Here is a 17,065-nt window from a genome sequence, read left to right on the forward strand (position 1 = left end):
GTGCTATATAAGGGCCTTGGCTGGACTGCTGGAGAGGTGGAGAAGTCTTGCACCCCCAGCTGAGAATCTTGCTCAGGACACGGTGAGCTCCAACCCCAATCTCTCACCCCATCCCTGCATCTCCCTGCCGGGCTCTGCTCCTACCCCCATCCTTAACTACTTCATTGTTGTTTCTTTGCTGGCTGACCACCTCATCTCCCCCCCCCCACAAAAAAAGCCCCCTTTGCTTCACTCTTCTCTTTTGTACCCCATTATCCAAAGTCTTCCCTCAGCCCTGCCTACCTGAAGCCACCATACCCCCCAAATGGCCCCATCGAGGTCTCTATACCTTTTCTTCCTGCGGCCAGCCACTATGCAGAGTCCAGGAGCTCCAGGGAACATCCGCTGGAGAGCCTGAGTGTCAGGCCTCCTCGGAGGAAATGGTGGGCTGTAGAGGGCCTCTCTGCTGGCTGCCAGATGGGAAATGGCTTTTCCACAAGATGCCTCAGGCCACCCTGGCCTTTTTGTCAGATTTAGAGTTGGCTCCGGCTGTGCAGATCTGCTCAGCGCCCGGGAGCTTGGAGTAGCCCAAACCAACGGGTACAGCCGTTCAGGGCTGGACAGTCAGTGCTGTAGATTTGTTCGTCTCCCGAGACACCCAACAATTCAAAGGATCTTTTTCTTCCAGAAAGGAGACATCTTTCCTTTCCTTCTGCACTGGACTTAGTGATCGAAGGTAATTTCATTTATTTATTTATTTATTTATTTATTTATTTATTTATCTATCTATCTATCTATCTATCTATCTATCTATCTATCTATCTATCTATCTATTTATTTATTTATTTATTTATTTAAACATAGAGTCTTGCTCGAAACTCACTATAACAACTCAGGCTGGCCTCCAGCTTACAGCAATTTACCTGCCTCCGTCTCCCAGGCGCTGGGATTGCAGGAATGCAACATCGTACTCAGCTGGAAGAAACAATGTTTTAGGTTCGATTCTGGGTTGGCTCTAACTCTGGTGGGGGCAGGGAGAAATATCCAGCTGAGAAGGAACCTTGGCTATCCATGCCCTCCCTGTGGTTCTTTAACATTATTTCTGGGTGTGTTTTCTTCTCCTTACGCCTGCAGCCCTAACTCCGTGTTCCCAGTTATTGGGAGCCCTGGGTTTTCACTACACACCCATTCAGTTCTTTTTAGCTGGCTCCTGGCTATGGTACTCCTGCCAGGTTGCAAACAAACAGGCCAGAATGATTTCCAGCTGTGGCCCGTGCACATCTGGGAATGTAGTCTTGAAGATGGTGCGGCCGAGGCCTTGGTGGCTTTCAGCCTGCCTGTTCACCCTAGGATGGCCCACTGTCGCTGGGGCCAGGACTGCACAGCTTTAACACGGAACCACACATACAAAACCTGTGAGCACTTTCAAAGGGAAGCAAAACAAAAGCCTGGGGCTTAAGAGTGACCAGTAAATTATCCAGCGGCGACTGGAAGCAAGCCAGCTCTGACTGTCGAGGAACTTCCTTATCTCTTTTCTCCCTCGGGGTCTGTCTGCTGTGGAACCTGGCACATTTAGAACCTCAGTCCTGCTTGTTTGAATTCAGGTCCTCAGTTTCAAACAGCTCAGTTTGGCAGTTCAAACAGATGTCACTTCTGTAAGACTCCGTTCTATCTCCCTTCATGGACAGGTCAAGAGCTATCTCTGCCAGGGCTATTAAGAGATGGGGCATAGGCTTGGGGTGTAGTTCAGTTGGTGGTATGGTTGCCTAGCTTGAAGGAAGCCCTGGGTTCCATCCCTAGAACCACATAAAACTAGTGTACAAGCCTGTAATCCCAGCACTCAGAAGATGGAGGTTGGAGAACCACAAGTTCAAGGTCAGCCTGGTGTGCACAGTGAATGTGAGGCCAGTCTGGGCTAAAAAAAAAAAAAAAAAAAAAAAAAAAGTGATTCAGAAATATGGGATATGATACCCTTTGCTTCTTTGCAGATCATTGGCTCTATGAAACATCCCTGGGAAAGCACAGGTCCAACTCTGTGAAGCAGCATCACCCATCTGTGACCTTTCTACCGGGCTTGAGGGAGAGATGGCTGCAACCAAGACCTGGGTGCTCTCTTTCCTGGTCCTGGAAGTCACCACTGTGCTGGGTACGCAAGTCTCTGCTTGCCACGGTGAAGTCCTTTCTGTTCTGAGACTCAGTTACACATCTGCCTGGCCTGAAGACTTGAGGGTGTTTGATGCTTTGTGCCCTGTTCCCACTCCAAATCTGAGATCCTTCTTAGTATTAAAATTCAAGGAACAGAATCAAACGAGTAGGATGAAAAGTCACTCATGGGGAGGAAGAAAAAAAGAGTAAGAAAGCGTCTGCCCCTGGGCACAAAATTTAACTCTGAGCTTCCCGGTAGCCAAAGCAAAAGGGAGAAACCAGAACCGTGGAGTTCTTAGAAGCAGGTTTGGGGTTGGTCTCTTTTCAGTTGCATGAAAATTTTTCTGGTGCTAAAAACTCAGTTTCCTTTATACCCCAAAGCCAAGTTTGATGGACACACCGGGAACCGTTCTGGTTTTCTCTGCTCCCATACTCAGAGTGGCTGCGGTTCAATGGAGAACTCACTCTCCCATCCCCTCTGCCTCCCCTCCTTTCGAATCACACTCAGCCAACGCAAAGAGTGCTCACAACCCTCTTTCAAAGCTGCATGTCCTACAGGCTTGTGACCACAGATGCTGGAACAAAGGCAGCCTCTGCATAGCTCCAGCCCTGAGTGTGCCCGCCTCCTGCCTTGCCCTTTCCACCTTGGCAGCTGCTGTTTGTGGAGATGATTAACATTCAGCCATCTGAGGGGAAATCAGATTAGGTTGATTAAAAGGGCTCCCATCATCCCAATTAAGCAGCACAGAAAATTCTGACTTGGCTCCTTGCCCGGGAGTTAATTGCCTTTCAAGGCTTTTGCAGAGCACTCTCCTTTCTCCTTCTGGAACCCTCAACCCAGCTTTCTGTAGAGAAGGGCTAGAGAAGGCTGCCCCTGTCCTGAGGATCCTCATCCTCAGGCTGTGATCAGAACAACGAACCCCATGGCCCAGTTAGCTCACCGAGTCCTTTATGGAGTGGAGAGTCTCAGTACTAACCACTAAAAGGAAAGGGGCCACCACCCCTCTGCTAGGGACTGAGCTAGAATAGCTTGCTAACACTTACTCAGCATTTGATTCTAGAGATTGTTCTGAGACAGTGTTTCCCAGTATTCCTAAGGCTGTGACCCTTTAATACAAGTTCCTCATGTTGTGATGACCCCCAACCATAAAATTATTTTCATTGCTACCTCATAACTAAATTTTGCTGTTATGCATCATAATGTAAATGTTAGATATGCAGGGTACTTATGCAAAACCTCAAGGGGTTTGTGACCCACAAACTGAGAATCACCATCCTAAAGTGTATTTTTTTTTAAATCAATGAACTCTTCCTGTCCTCTTTTAATGAGAAAGTTAGCAGGGCCAGGTGGGTTAAACAGCCTGCCCAAGGTTAGTTTGAAAATGGCAGTCTTCAGCTCTCTCCAGAGATGTTGGTTCATGGGACCCTCAGGCAGCAGCACCCTATGAAGGGGGACTTACTGTCTCTACTTTATAGGAAAGGAAAATAAGGCTCCATCTTGCCAAGGACAGATTTAGACTCCCTAGCAGGGGCCTCAGCTCACTAGCTGCCTGAAGTATCTGATGATCCCATTGAAAATTTGTATTTTATGGGTTTAATTAAGTCATTTTTCTCACATGTGTGTGGTATAGCTTGGTAAAATTAATTCCCATTGCCCTCTCTGGTCCCCCTTCCACTCCTGCGGACTCTCCCTTTCTTCTTTCTTTCTTTCTTTCTTTCTTTCTTTCTTTCTTTCTTTCTTTCTTTCTCTTTCTGTCTTCTTTCTTTTTCTTTCTTTATTTCCTCCTCCTGCTCCTCCTCTTCCTCTTTGTCCTTCTCCTCGTCCTCCTCTTCCTCTTCCTCCTCCTTCTTTTTGAGACAGGGTCTCACTATGTAGCCTGGCTTGCCAGTCTAGCCTTGAGAGATCCACCTCCCTCTGCCTCCCAAGGCCTGGGATTAAAGGCATGCACCACTATGCTTGACATCTCTTTTTCTTTTGTTTTTCTGTCTTTCTTTTCTTTTTAAGACAGGGTCTCATGTACCTCAGGCTGGCCTGGAACTTACCGTGTACCCAAGGCTGTCCTTGAACCACTGGCTCTCCTGCCTCTACCTCTCAGGTGCTGAGATTACATACAGGTACCACCAAGTCTAGCTGCTCATCCATTTCTAGAACAAGACTGAAAAGGAAACTGCTATTTGTCAAGCATGCCCTTTATGCCAGCCTCAATGTGTATTTTACGGGAAACAGGCTGAGAAATAAAACCTTTGGGAGGTTTCACAGCAGTGATTGGCAGAATGGAGAGTTGGACCCATACATAGGGCTCATGCTATATCGACTTCTCCTGGCCAGGTCTCTGCTTCTTCAAGCCCTGGGAACCCTAACCTCGCCTTTTCTGTCCTGCAGGGAGACAGATGATGCTTCCCCAGTCACTGAGAAGAGCCCAGCCTGTGAAGAGGACCCCTAAAGCCTCTGCCAAGCCTGTTGACTTGCAGGACAGTGAGTCTCCGTTGGAGCAGGGAGGGTTATGAGGGTATTGAGCTTGAGCTTGCTGGGTAAGTCTCTGAAGCCTGGATAGGATGTTAGAATTTCCTGGAAACTTCAACAAGACCCTTGGCTGTTCTCTCCAGGTGGAGTATGAGAAAACTCAGAGTCAGGAAGCTGCCTGATACAATCCAGAAACGGGATGCTTATGGTGGGGAATGGGGGAAGACGGGGGTGGAGAAATAACATAGGAGTCTCACTGGCACCCTAACTGCCTTTTTAAGAGCTTTTTGTGCCAGGGGATGCTATGGTCCAAGCCACATGGAAAAAGTTTACCCGAACTACAGTGTTAGAAAGTGGGAGGAAAGAAAGTCACTAAAGGCATGGTCCATCGGGCTGAGAGAGCTGGAATGTGGCTCCACATTGGGAGGCAGAGAAGGGATTGAAGAGCTGCTGGAGAAATAAAGGGTGGGGTGAGGGGTGGAAGATTGGGACTGAACAGAAGCAGGGAGGACTCTCAGGGATGCATCCAGGAAAGGTTAACTGGAGCTCACCTGCTGCTCAGGAGTGGTTCCTCCTCAACCCGGCTCTGTCCCTCAGGTCCTGGTGAGTGGACAACTTGGTTTAACATCGACCACCCCGGGGGCCAGGGTGACTATGAGCGCCTGGATGCCATTCGCTTCTACTATGGGGAGCGTGTGTGTGCCCGGCCCCTGCGGCTAGAGGCCCGGACCACTGACTGGATGCCTGCCAGCAGCACTGGCCAGGTGGTCCACGGCAGTCCCCGGGAGGGCTTCTGGTGCCTCAACAGGGAGCAGAGACCCGGCCAGAACTGCTCCAATTATACTGTGCGCTTCCTCTGCCCACCAGGTGAGTCCAGGCCCAGCCCTGCCCCCAGCAGCCTGAGGGATACCTGCACACAGTCCCAGTCTATTAACAGACGCTGTATCTTTTCTCTCCAACTTCAGCGTGATAAGCTCTGCAGAGCTGCTCCAGGCAGCCTGTAGAATTCCACTGCAGGGAAGACAGTGCTTGGAGTCTGGGTTCTGGGCTTTGAACCTCTAGCTTACCGTGTGCCCCTGTGTTGTTTAATTGTTTGTTATTTATTTGCCTCACGTTAGGCGAGCCCTCTACTACTGAGCTACCAGTCTTCTATCATTTCTGAATTATTATTATTTTAAATAATGAGATAGGGTTTTACTAAGTTGCCCAGGAAGGTCTTAAACTTGTGCCAGGTAGCTGGGATTAAAATATGTGAACCAAGCCCAGTGCAACTGTACTCACATAGGCCAGGCTGGCCTTGGGCTTCCTATGTAACCTTGGATGACCTTGAACTTTGGCTTCTCCTGCCACTACCCTTACAGGCTGGGGCTCCAACCCAGAGCAGTATGTGTATCAGACAAGCATTCGATGAGCTTGACCTGCCCTGCTTCTCCTTTTTTTGAGGGAGAGACAGGGTCTCACTATGTAGCCCTAGCTGGCCGGAAAATCATTATGTAGCTCAGGTTATCTGAGCTACATATGCTGACCCTCCTGCCTCTGTCCAGAATGTTGGGATTACAGCCATGTGCCTCCTACCTGCCCAGCTGCAACTGTATTATTTGTTTGTTTGTTTGTTTGTTTGTTTATATGAATGCTTTATTTGCATGTACACCTATGTGACAGAAGAGGGCACCAGATCTCATCATAGATGGTCGTGAGCCGCCATGTCGTTGCTGGGAATTGAACTCAGGTCCTCTGGAAGAGCAGCCAGTGCTCTTAACCACTGAGCCGCCTCTCCAGCCCTGTCACTGTGTTTTTAAGACAAGGCTGCTGAGGCTCCTCAGTCTCCTGTTCTCACATGTTTTTCAGCGTTAGGGACTGGAGTAGGACCCTCACTTAGTAGGAGAGCTCTCTTCTAGAGCTACACTCCTAATCCTTTAAAAAATTTCTGTATTTTTGTCTTAAGAGAATCTTCTTTTATGTTATTTTTTGGGGGGTAGGGGGTTGAGACAGGATTTCTCTGTGTAGTTTTGGCTGTCCAGGACTAACTTTTGTAGACCAGGCTGGCTTTGAACTCAGAAATCTAACTGCCCCTGCCTCCTGAGTGCTGGGATTAAAGGCATGCACCACCATGCCTGGCTGACACTAGCCTCTTACATGTGAAACAGGGGTAACAGTACATCTTCAGGGATTAAAATAAAAAAAAAAATTTAAATTTTGTTTGTTGTTGTTTTTTTGAGACAGGGTTTCTCTGTGTAGCCTTGGTTGTCCTGGATTTTATAGATCAGGCTGGCCTCGAACTCACAGAGATCCACCTGCCTCTGCCTCCCCGAGTGCTCAGATTACAGGCATTGCCCAGTGCCCTCCCCCCCTTTTTTGATAAAAGATTTCTCTGTGTAACAGCCCTAGCCATCTTTTTGTAGAACAGGCTGGTCTCAAACTCACAGAGACCCACCTGCCTTTTATTTTTTTTAAGTTTTGATATAAAGTCTCACTGTGGCGTAGTTTAGGCCTCAAACTTACTACGCAGCTCAAGCTAGTCCCTGTAACTGTCTGCCTCAGTTCTCTAAGTGCTGGGATTATAGGGGTGTCCCTCCATTCACAGGGGTTTTGATGAAGATAACGTGAGATAATGAACGAGGCAGTTGAGGCCAGGTTGGCTAAGCATCAACTGCTGCTACAATTTCTGTGTGCAAGACGCTGGCTGCACTCGTTATTCAGCCTTGGCAGCTGACCTTTGCTTCACCGCTATCTCGACAGGACACGGGAAGCCTAGGGAAGTTGCTGGGCCGAGAGCTACACAGCTAAGTGCTGCACAGGGATTTGAACCGTGTCCATGTTTGTGGAATCTGTGTTCTTTTTAATCCCACTCTGTCATGCGCTGGAGAGCGCAGATATTAAGTGACGAGCTGCAGGCCTGTCTGCTGGGTGGGCACCTTGCCTCTGGGGTTCTACCTGTCCATACAGACTAATGCTGCAGACCCAGGTGCCCGTGAGAGTCCTGTGCTGTTGGGAGCCCAGCTCATCTCTACAGCAAGGCCTAAGCTTCCTTTTTACACACAAGTTGCAGGGGTGAGGTGAGGTAGTAGGCAGGAGGAGTCTGGTAAATCGGTTCTTTGTAAACTACATTCCCTGAAGCCTGCCTGCAGGGAACATGTGTTTTCTTTTTTGTTCTTTTGATTTTTTTCACACTAACTAGTGGAAGACGATGGGCTGCTAACAACATAGGTCCTAAGGCAGTAGTGATGGCCCAAATCACCCTTTCGCCCATGTGTTGCCTCTGGGCAAGTTAGAGCCACTGGCTCCTCAGGACTTTTGACTTCCCTAATTAGAAAAAAAAAATCTTTGTAGGGCCAAGGTGTAGCTCAGTTCATCAAGTGTGGGCTTAGCATCCACAAAGCAATAGGTTTTATCCCAGCAACACCTAAACTGGTCACGTGGTAGCCTCCTTATAGTTACAGCATGCAGAAGGTTGAGGCAGGGGAGTCAGACAACAGAGGCCAGCTTTGGTTAATGAGACTCAAAAATTAATTCATTGCAATAAATATAAATATCAGTGAAATTTACGATGCCAATAGGGACCTTGTTGTCCCTCACCATAGAAGAAACAGCCTTGGGGTCAGACTTCCTGAGCCAGTCCTCAGGGGAAGAAAGTGACGTCTGCTGATCTCATCTCGTAGGGTCCTTGCGACGAGACACGGAGCATATCTGGAGTCCCTGGTCTCCTTGGAGCAAGTGTTCGGCCGCCTGTGGCCACACTGGGGTCCAGACCCGGACCCGCACCTGCTTGGCGCAGGCAGTGTCGCTGTGCAGCGAGGCCACTGAGGAGGGCCAGCTCTGTGTGAGCCAGCCGTGCACAGGTACCCCTCCCTCTGTGCACTGGGCCTCTGGAGGGTGACACAGCCTGAAGGTGGGCTAGAGGATGGGTCAGCGTGAAACTGAGTTGTACGCTCACTCATGCAGCAATAACTAAGCAAGTCATTTGCTCTGACGGGAGACTTACAGCTAGGGACATGCCCTGTCAATTATCACAGCTTAAGAAGTCACTGGGCGGCGGTGGTGCATTCCTTTCATCCCGGCACTTGGGAGGCAGAATCAGGCAGATCTCTGAGTTAAAGGCCAACCTGGTCTACACAGTGAGTTCCAGGAAAGCCAGGACTACACAGAGAAACCGTGTCTTGAAATGTCCACCATCACCATCACCACCCCCCCCAAAAACACCCCCTCTCCCCCACCAAAAAAAAAGAAAAGAAAAACCTAGGGCTACATCTGAAGGGCAACCAGGAATTAGTTGTGCGGGCAGGTGAGGAAGGGCTAAGAGAGGCCCAACAAAGCATGTATGAGCGTCCAGGCTGCGGTGCTGGGGATAGGGTGAAGATGGGTCAGATCCAGAAAGCCCTGTTGATGTGGCTCATGTCCCACAGCTTGTGACATGACCTGCCCCATGGGCCAGGTGAATGCTGACTGTGATGCCTGCATGTGCGAGGACTTCATGCTTCATGGGGCCATCTCTCTCCCCGGAGGCGCCCCGGCTCCAGGGGCCACTGTCTACCTGCTGGCCAAGGCACCAAAGATGCTGACCCGGACAGACAGCAGTGGGAGGTTCCGAGTTCCTGGCTTGTGTCCTGATGGCAAAAGCGTCCTGAAAATCACCAAGACCAAGTTTGCCCCAATTATGCTCACCATGCCGAAGACTAGCCTGAAGTCAGCCACCATCAATGCAGAATTTGTGAGGGCAGGTGACTAAGCGCCTGTGGCGGAGGGGGTCACGGTGTTAAGAGCTCCTTTCCTGGCCACAGTGTAAAACACCAGTGTAAAACCAAAATCTTTACTGTGACCCACAGGCCCTCTATCCTCTGGTTTCCCTGATTTCTCTTCTCTAGTTCTACTATGCAGAATCGATCTCATAGCAACAATTGTCTGTTTCTCAGATATGGACACACCCTGCCTCAGAGCCTTTGCACTTGCTGTATGTCCTCAGTACAGTGTTCTTCTCCTAGATACTGGTGGCCCCAGCTCCCTAAGGCAGGAAGACTTCCCTTTGTCTAAAATAGCCAATTACCACAAAGGTTTGTAGGTCACAGAGCAGCTTGGAAACTGTTCTACACCATCTCAGAATGGGGAAGAATAGTTATAAAAAGATTCTGCTGGGGGCAGAAGATCATGAGTAATGTACCAGTGTGACAATTAGTTCTGTCCTTTGTGGCACTTAGTGTGGCTGGCATGCGGTCCCCTGCAGTCTCCACTGTCCCCCCAGAGGCTACCAGAGAAGTTCATGGAGAAGGAGGAAGAGGGGAATCTACTGGGGCTCAGTTCCTTTGGGATTAGGGGGCCACTGGAGATGGGCAGAGGATGAGATTAAAGACATACAATTTAAATACTATCAAAGACCCTGAGGAATCAGCGTTCTCTAGAGACAGTCACAAAGTAGGCAAACCAAACAGTGTTTCTTCTCTTCTCTCCCAGAGACTCCATACATTGTAATGAACCCTGAGATGAAAGCACGGCAGGCTGGGCAGAGTGTGGCTCTGTGCTGCAAGGCCACAGGGAAACCCAGTCCAGACAAGTACTTCTGGTGTGTATTCTGCCAGCTCCCCGGCTCGGGTCTCTCAGCAGTCAGAGCTTGCTTGCCTGTGTCTGGACTAAACAGTAGCAATGGCTGATAGAATCAAGGCATATGTAGGCTACTGGTGCAAAGCCTGAATGGTGATGTTTACCTGTAGGGGTGGAGGTTGCCCAGGCAACCAGCCAGCCCTCTTACACTTCAAAGCTCAGCTCATTCTCCCAAAATGTCTTTAGGATTTCTTTTTTTGTTTTTTGTTTGTTTTTGTTTTTTGAGACAGGGTCTCTCTGCGTAGCCTGGGTGCTCTTGGGCAAGCTGAGTGAAAGTGAACCATCCCCCATCCCTTGCTTCCTGGCATACCTTCAGGTTTGCTTTTCCTCCCATGGCCAGCTTGGGCTCTACTTCTGCATCCTGACAGGTACCACAACAACACACTGCTGGATCCCTCCCTGTACAAGCACGAGAGCAAGCTGGTGCTGAGGAGCCTGCGGCAGGACCAGGCAGGGGAGTACTTCTGTAAGGCGCAGAGTGATGCTGGGGCTGTCAAGTCCAAGGTCACCCAGCTCACGGTCATTGGTAAGCCTGTGTGGGTCTCAAGGGTCGTGGGTCTTCATCAAGGCTGGCTGCATTACTGGTCAGCAAAAGCTGGTATTTTCTATGATGTACTTAGTGCCAGGCTGGGATACACCGTGCAGAGCCAAGTCTTGCTGTCACAGCAGCAACATTTGAGGGGTGTGTGTGTGTGTGTGTGTGTGTGTGTGTGTGTGTGTGTGTAGAAATGTAAGTAAAATTAAAACAAGACAGAAACAAGCAGGGCCTGAGGAAAAGCCTCAGTCGGTAGCGTACTTGTCTAGCGTGGATGACGCCCTTGGCTCAGTGCCCAGCACTGCAAAAACCCAGCTTCAGAAGATGAAAGTAGGAGGTTCAGAAGGTCAAGGTCAGCGGCAGCTATATAGTGAGTTTGAGACTAGCGTTGGCTACATGACATCATGTGAACTTGCCTCCAAAAGACAGAAAAATGTAGTCAAAATAGGAGCCGAAGCCCTGTGGATTTTAATAGATGGGAAATAGATACCTCCTAGGTGGCTGAGGCTAAGGCATCGTAGCATATGCCTGTAAGCCCAGCATGTGGGAGGTAGAGGGAGGATCAGAAATTCAAAGTCACCTTCTCTTACATAGCGAGTTCAAGGGTAGCCTTAACTATATGAGACCCTATCTCAAAAAGCCAGCCCTCCCCCCCCATAAAACTCCAAAACTGACATACTGCAACGACCCTCAGGATTTTTGTGGGAGCTGTGGCCTGGGCATATGTGGTTGCAAAGCCCCTCATTTCATTCTGCTTTGCACTGAAGGTTGGGAAGCCCTGATCTGAGAGGATGGGCAGGGACACGGCACAAGTGTGGAGGGAGAAGTGTCATGTTGTGGATTGCGAGGCTACAGAGGTAGGGAACTGAGAAAGCTCTCTGTAAAGCTGACCTGACTAAAGCTGGCTTCTAGAAGAAAACTAGAGGGGAAAAGCCTTCAAGCCAAAAAGGCCTGTCGTTAGACAGTGAGGGAAGAGGGTGTCTTAGAAATTGGCCTCAGAAAAACAAAGTGGAGGAAATTAAAATTCATTGGAAGAATTATGGAATATTTCACAGACTCCAGAAAAATTGAGCAACAGACCTCAGAACAGACAAGGCAAAGGGCCTTAGCAGAAGAGGCCTTGGGTGTGCCAGCAGTCATACCAGCACACACTATTGGCACAGTAATCTTCACCATGCTTTACTACTTGGAAGTTCAGTTTATAGATAACAATGTATAGTTTTTCCAAACATATGTGTACACTGCTTTAGGTTTAACATAAAGGAGAACTAAAGAGAAAGTCGTGTTGATGTGAAATACAACATGTCAGTAGCTAAAATCTTTGACACATGAAGATGGAAATGTCTGACATTTGTGCTTACTCAAGAGTGACCATGAATGTGGCCTATAAGGGATGCTGGGTACAGCGGAAGCATCCAGTGGTTTAGTCCTTAAAGACTGCTATTATAAAGACAGTTTCCTCAGAATTCTGGACATTGTTCCAATTTTTGAAGTAGTTGGAGTCTTGAGAACTTCAGTGTATGGTGGAAGCCCTGGGGAGAATACCAGGCTTTACTCTTTTTTAAAATTTTCTTTTAAAGATTTATTTATTGTATTATGTATACAATGTTCTGCCTGCATGTACAACTGAATGCCAGAAGAGGGCACCAGATCTCATAGGCGGTTGTGAGCCACCATGTGGTTGCTGGGAGCTGAATTCAGGACCTCTGGAAGAGCAAGCAGTGCTTTTAACCTCTGAGCCATTTCTCCAGCCTCCAAACACCAGACTTTAAACAGGGCTTATTTTTGTTTTGTTTTGTTTTCTGAGACAGTTTTTAATTCTTATTTTTGTAGCCCAGGCTGGACTCAAACCACTATGTGGCCAACAAGAATGACCTTTAAAATAGGATCCTTCACCTCCCAAGTACAAGGATTTTAAGTGTGTGTCACCATGCCCAGTTAAAACAGGGTTTCTGTGGCTGGAGAGATGGCTCAGTGGTTAAGGGCACTGGCTACTCGTCCAGAGGACCCAGGTTCTGTTCCCGGTGACTTACAGCCATCTGTAACTCCAGTCCAGGGAACCCAATGCCATCTTTTGGTCTCCAGGGGTAGTCTTCTGAGCTCTAGGCACCAGACATGCGCATGGTACAGATATGCACGCAGGCAGAACACCAATATTGTAAAATAAAAACACACAGTTTCTACCTACATTTCCTGGAATGTGTGGAAATCACTGAGATTCGGGGAAGTGGCAGGCACTAAAGGACACAGATCATGAATAGCTTTTTTTCTATCATATGGCAGCAGTACTTCCAGTTTTGCTGATAATCTCAAAAGACTGTCACACATTTTCAAGATTTCCTCCATTGAGCACTGCTGCTCTATGGACCTGAACAACTATTGTTTCACTGTGCATAATATATAAAATAAAATTGGTAATAGCTGTTCTGTCCCCCCAAGAAAGTTCTGTGAGAGTCAGGGTTGCAGATTTGTAAGTCCTTTAAAAACTGTAGAAAGTGGTAGAGCAATTATCTAGCATACACAAGGACCTGGTTCAACCCCCAGCAGCATTACACACAAACACACACACACACACACACACACACACAAATACACAAACACAAAACCACACATACAAACACATGCATACACATACACAAAACACATGCATAAATACACAGATAAGACAAACACACATACACAATCATACACACACACACACAAAACCACACATACAAACACATGCATACACATACACAAAAACACATGCATAAATACACAGATAAGACAAACACATACACAGTCATACACACACACACACACACACACACACACACACACAACTCAAGCTGTCTTGGAAGCACATACTTGTAATCCCAGCACTGGGGAGGTTGAGCAAAAGGATCACGAATTTAAGATCATCCTAGGCTATAGCACAAGTTTGAAGTCTGGGCTATGTGAGACTCTGTCTCAACAAAATAGCGATTGGGTCAGGGAGTAGGGGGAGAGAGAGAGCCCCTTGAGTTGAGGTACTCTGTGTAAGGCATGAACTTGCACTTAAACCACACCGTTTCTCCTCTAGCACATGATGAGACTCCTTGCAACCCAACTCCAGAGAGCTACCTTATTCGGCTGCCCCACGATTGCTTCCAGAATGCCACCAACTCCTTCTACTATGACGTAGGCCGCTGCCCGATCAAGACCTGTGCAGGGCAGCAAGACAGTGGGATCCGGTGCCGGGATGCCGTGGAGAACTGCTGTGGCATTTCCAGAACGGAGGAGAGGGAGATCCAGTGCGGCGGGTACACTCTGCCCACCAAGGTGGCGGTGGAGTGCAGCTGCCAGCGATGCACAGAGACGCGGAGCATCGTCCGGGGTCGCGTCAGCGCCGCCGACAACGGGGAGCCCATGCGCTTTGGCCACGTGTACCTGGGGGATAACCGCGTGAGCATGACAGGCTACAAGGGCACGTTCACCCTCCACGTCCCCCCGGACACGGAGAGGCTGGTGCTCACATTTGTGGACAGGCTGCAGAAGTTTGTCAATACTACCAAAGTGCTGCCCTTCAACCGGAAGGGCAGCGCAGTGTTCCACGAGATCAAGATGCTCCGGCAGAAAGAGCCCGTCACGCTGGAAGCCACGGAAACCAACATCATCCCCCTGGGAGAGGTGGCTGGTGAGGACCCTGTGGCTGAACTGGAGATTCCATCCAGAAGTTTCTATCGGCAGAATGGGGAGCCCTTCACAGGAAAGGTGAAGGCCAGCGTGACCTTCCTGGACCCCCGGAATGTCTCCACGGCCACAGCTGCCCAGAGCGACCTGAGCTTCATCAATGACGAAGGTGACACCTTTCCCCTTAGGACATACGGTATGTTCTCAGTGGACTTCAGAGATGAGGCCACTTCTGAGTCACTGAACGCTGGCAAGGTGAAGGTCCACCTTGACTCGAGCCAGGTCAAGATGCCCCAGCATGTGCCAGCCATGAAGCTCTGGTCACTCAACCCGGACACAGGACTGTGGGAAGAGGAAGGCGATTTCAAATTGGAAAGCCGAAGGAGGAGCAAGAGGGAAGAGAGGACCTTCCTAGTAGGCAACATGGAGATCCGTGAGAGAAGGCTCTTTAACCTGGACGTCCCTGAGAGCCGGAGGTGCTTCATCAAGGTGCGGACCTACCGGAGCGAGAGGTTCCTGCCCAGTGAGCAAATCCAGGGGGTTGTAGTCTCGGTGATCAACCTGGAGCCCAGAACCGGCTTCTCCTCTAACCCCAGGGCCTGGGGCCGGTTTGACAGCGTCATCACAGGCCCCAACGGGGCCTGCCTGCCTGCCTTCTGTGATGACCAGTCTCCTGACGCTTACTCCGTCTACGTCCTGGCAAGCCTTTCTGGGGAAGAGCTAGAGGCAGTCGAGTCTTCTCCTAAATTCAACCCGAATGCCATCGGTGTCCCTCAGCCCTACCTCAACAGACTTAAGTACCGTCGGACGGACCATGAGGACCCGCGGGTTAAAAAGACGGCTTTCCAAATCAGTATGGCCAAGCCGCGGCCCAACTCGGCCGAGGAGAGCAACGGGCCCGTCTACGCCTTTGAGAACCTGCGGGCCTGCGAGGAGGCGCCGCCCAGCGCGGCCCACTTCCGGTTCTATCAGGTTGAGGGCGATCGCTACGACTACAACACAGTGCCCTTCAACGAAGATGACCCCATGAGCTGGACTGAAGACTACCTAGCTTGGTGGCCCAAGCCGATGGAGTTCAGGGCCTGCTACATCAAGGTAAAGGTCGTGGGGCCGCTGGAGGTTAACGTGCGGTCCCGCAACATGGGGGGCACCCACCGGCAGACCGTGGGGAGGCTCTACGGGATCCGGGATGTGAAGAGCACTCGGGACAGAGACCAGCCTCACGTCTCGTCTGCCTGCCTAGAGTTCAAGTGCAGTGGGATGCTGTATGACCAAGACCGTGTAGACCGCACGTTAGTGAAGGTCATCCCCCAGGGCAGCTGCCACCGAGCCAGTGTTAACTCCATGCTGCACGAGTACTTGGTCAACCACCTTCCGCTGGCAGTCAACAATGACTCCAGCGAGTACACCATGCTGGCCCCCCTGGACCCCCTGGGCCACAATTACGGAATCTACACTGTCACTGACCAGGACCCTCGTACAGCTAAGGAGATCGCACTGGGCCGGTGCTTTGACGGCACTTCGGATGGCTCCTCCAGAATCATGAAGAGCAATGTGGGAGTCGCCTTGACCTTTAACTGTGCAGAGAGGCAGGTAGGTCGCCAGAGTGCCTTCCAGTACCTCCAGAGCACGCCAATCCGGTCCCCAGCTACAGGGTCTGTCCAAGGGAGAGCACCCTCCGTGAGGCAACAGCGGGCAAGCAGAGGTGGCCTGCGCCGGCGTGGAGGCCTGGCCCCCCTGAGATTTCCTGGTGTCGCTCAACAACCCCTGAGCAACTAAGTCTTGTGGTTCTTCGTCGTCCTCTCTGTCCACCTCACGTGACAGCTGTCGTGAGACTGGTGCACAAACTGTCACTTGTTAATTTAAGCACATCTGTTTTGGTGCAGTTTGCTTCTTCCTGCCTTTCCTTACCGTCTCTGTCTTGCGACACGGATTGGCACGTGGCCCCCAAGATAAAAAAATAGAGATCCCCTTTTAAAAAGAAACAAAACGAATTGGTAAAGGTCTGCAGCGTTGGCCGCTCATTTTGCTGTGACTGAAAACACACTTCTTTCTGTATGTTTTTTCCAGCCTCTACACTAATGATAATCCAATACCGAGGCTCAAATGAACAATATAAAGCATATTTCTAGGCCATGTCCTACAAGATGTAAGCAAAGCCTCTGTCACAGGTCATACATATAAATGGTGGTGAAATAGGAAATAAACAATATTTTTACTTGAAGTGTGATTAACATTTCTTTGGGGGAATTTGTAATTCTGATGTGCATGTGAATGTAGGTGATTGAAGACCTTTTTTGTTTCGTTATTTAAGACAGGGTTTCTCTGTGTAGCCCTGGCTGTCCTGGAACTCACTCTGTAGACCAGGCTGGCCTCGAATTCACAGAGAGATCTTCATGCCTCTGCCTCCAGAGTGCTGGGATCAAAGGCATGCGCCACCACCTCCTGGCAAAGATTTTTTTGTTTCTAAGTGTGTGTGTACCTGTGTGAATTTATTTTCACCACATGAAAATGCAGGGTATGCAGGTGCCCAAGGAGGCCAGAGGGCATCCCATCCCCTGGAACTAGAGCTAGAAGTGGTTTTAAGCCCCCTGATGTGGGTCTGGGACCAGACCAGGCTCCTCTGCAAGGGCAATAAGCACTCAGTTGCTAAACCATCTCTCCAGCCTCCACACGTATTGAATAGAGGGTGATCACAG

General features: G+C 49.6%; 1 protein-coding gene across 1 annotated transcript; it reads left to right on the top strand.

The window, feature by feature from the left end:
* Window positions 1–2,000: 2,000 nt before the first annotated feature.
* On the top strand, window positions 2,001–16,201 carry Cilp (cartilage intermediate layer protein). The gene is made up of 8 exons (XM_055598125.1): window positions 2,001–2,125; window positions 4,508–4,600; window positions 5,186–5,455; window positions 8,248–8,427; window positions 8,992–9,306; window positions 10,034–10,142; window positions 10,549–10,706; window positions 13,777–16,201. The coding sequence occupies exons 1-8, from the start codon at window positions 2,065–2,067 to the stop codon at window positions 16,143–16,145; spliced, it is 3,555 nt and encodes a 1,184-aa protein (XP_055454100.1). The 5' UTR covers window positions 2,001–2,064; the 3' UTR covers window positions 16,146–16,201.
* The last annotated feature ends 864 nt before the right edge of the window (window positions 16,202–17,065 follow it).

Source organism: Psammomys obesus, unplaced genomic scaffold (assembly GCF_907164565.1).
Source record: "Psammomys obesus unplaced genomic scaffold, mPsaObe1.curated_primary_1811, whole genome shotgun sequence".
NCBI lineage: Eukaryota > Metazoa > Chordata > Mammalia > Rodentia > Muridae > Psammomys > Psammomys obesus.

Excerpts from the sequence above, each read along its gene's own strand:
- Cilp (XM_055598125.1), top strand. The coding sequence starts at position 2,065 with ATGGCTGCAACCAAGACCTGGGTGCTCTCTTTCCTGGTCCTGGAAGTC. Across the intron at positions 5,456-8,247 it reads GCGCTTCCTCTGCCCACCAG|GGTCCTTGCGACGAGACACG; the intron begins GTGAGTCCAGGC and ends CTCATCTCGTAG. Across the intron at positions 8,428-8,991 it reads TGTGAGCCAGCCGTGCACAG|CTTGTGACATGACCTGCCCC; the intron begins GTACCCCTCCCT and ends CATGTCCCACAG.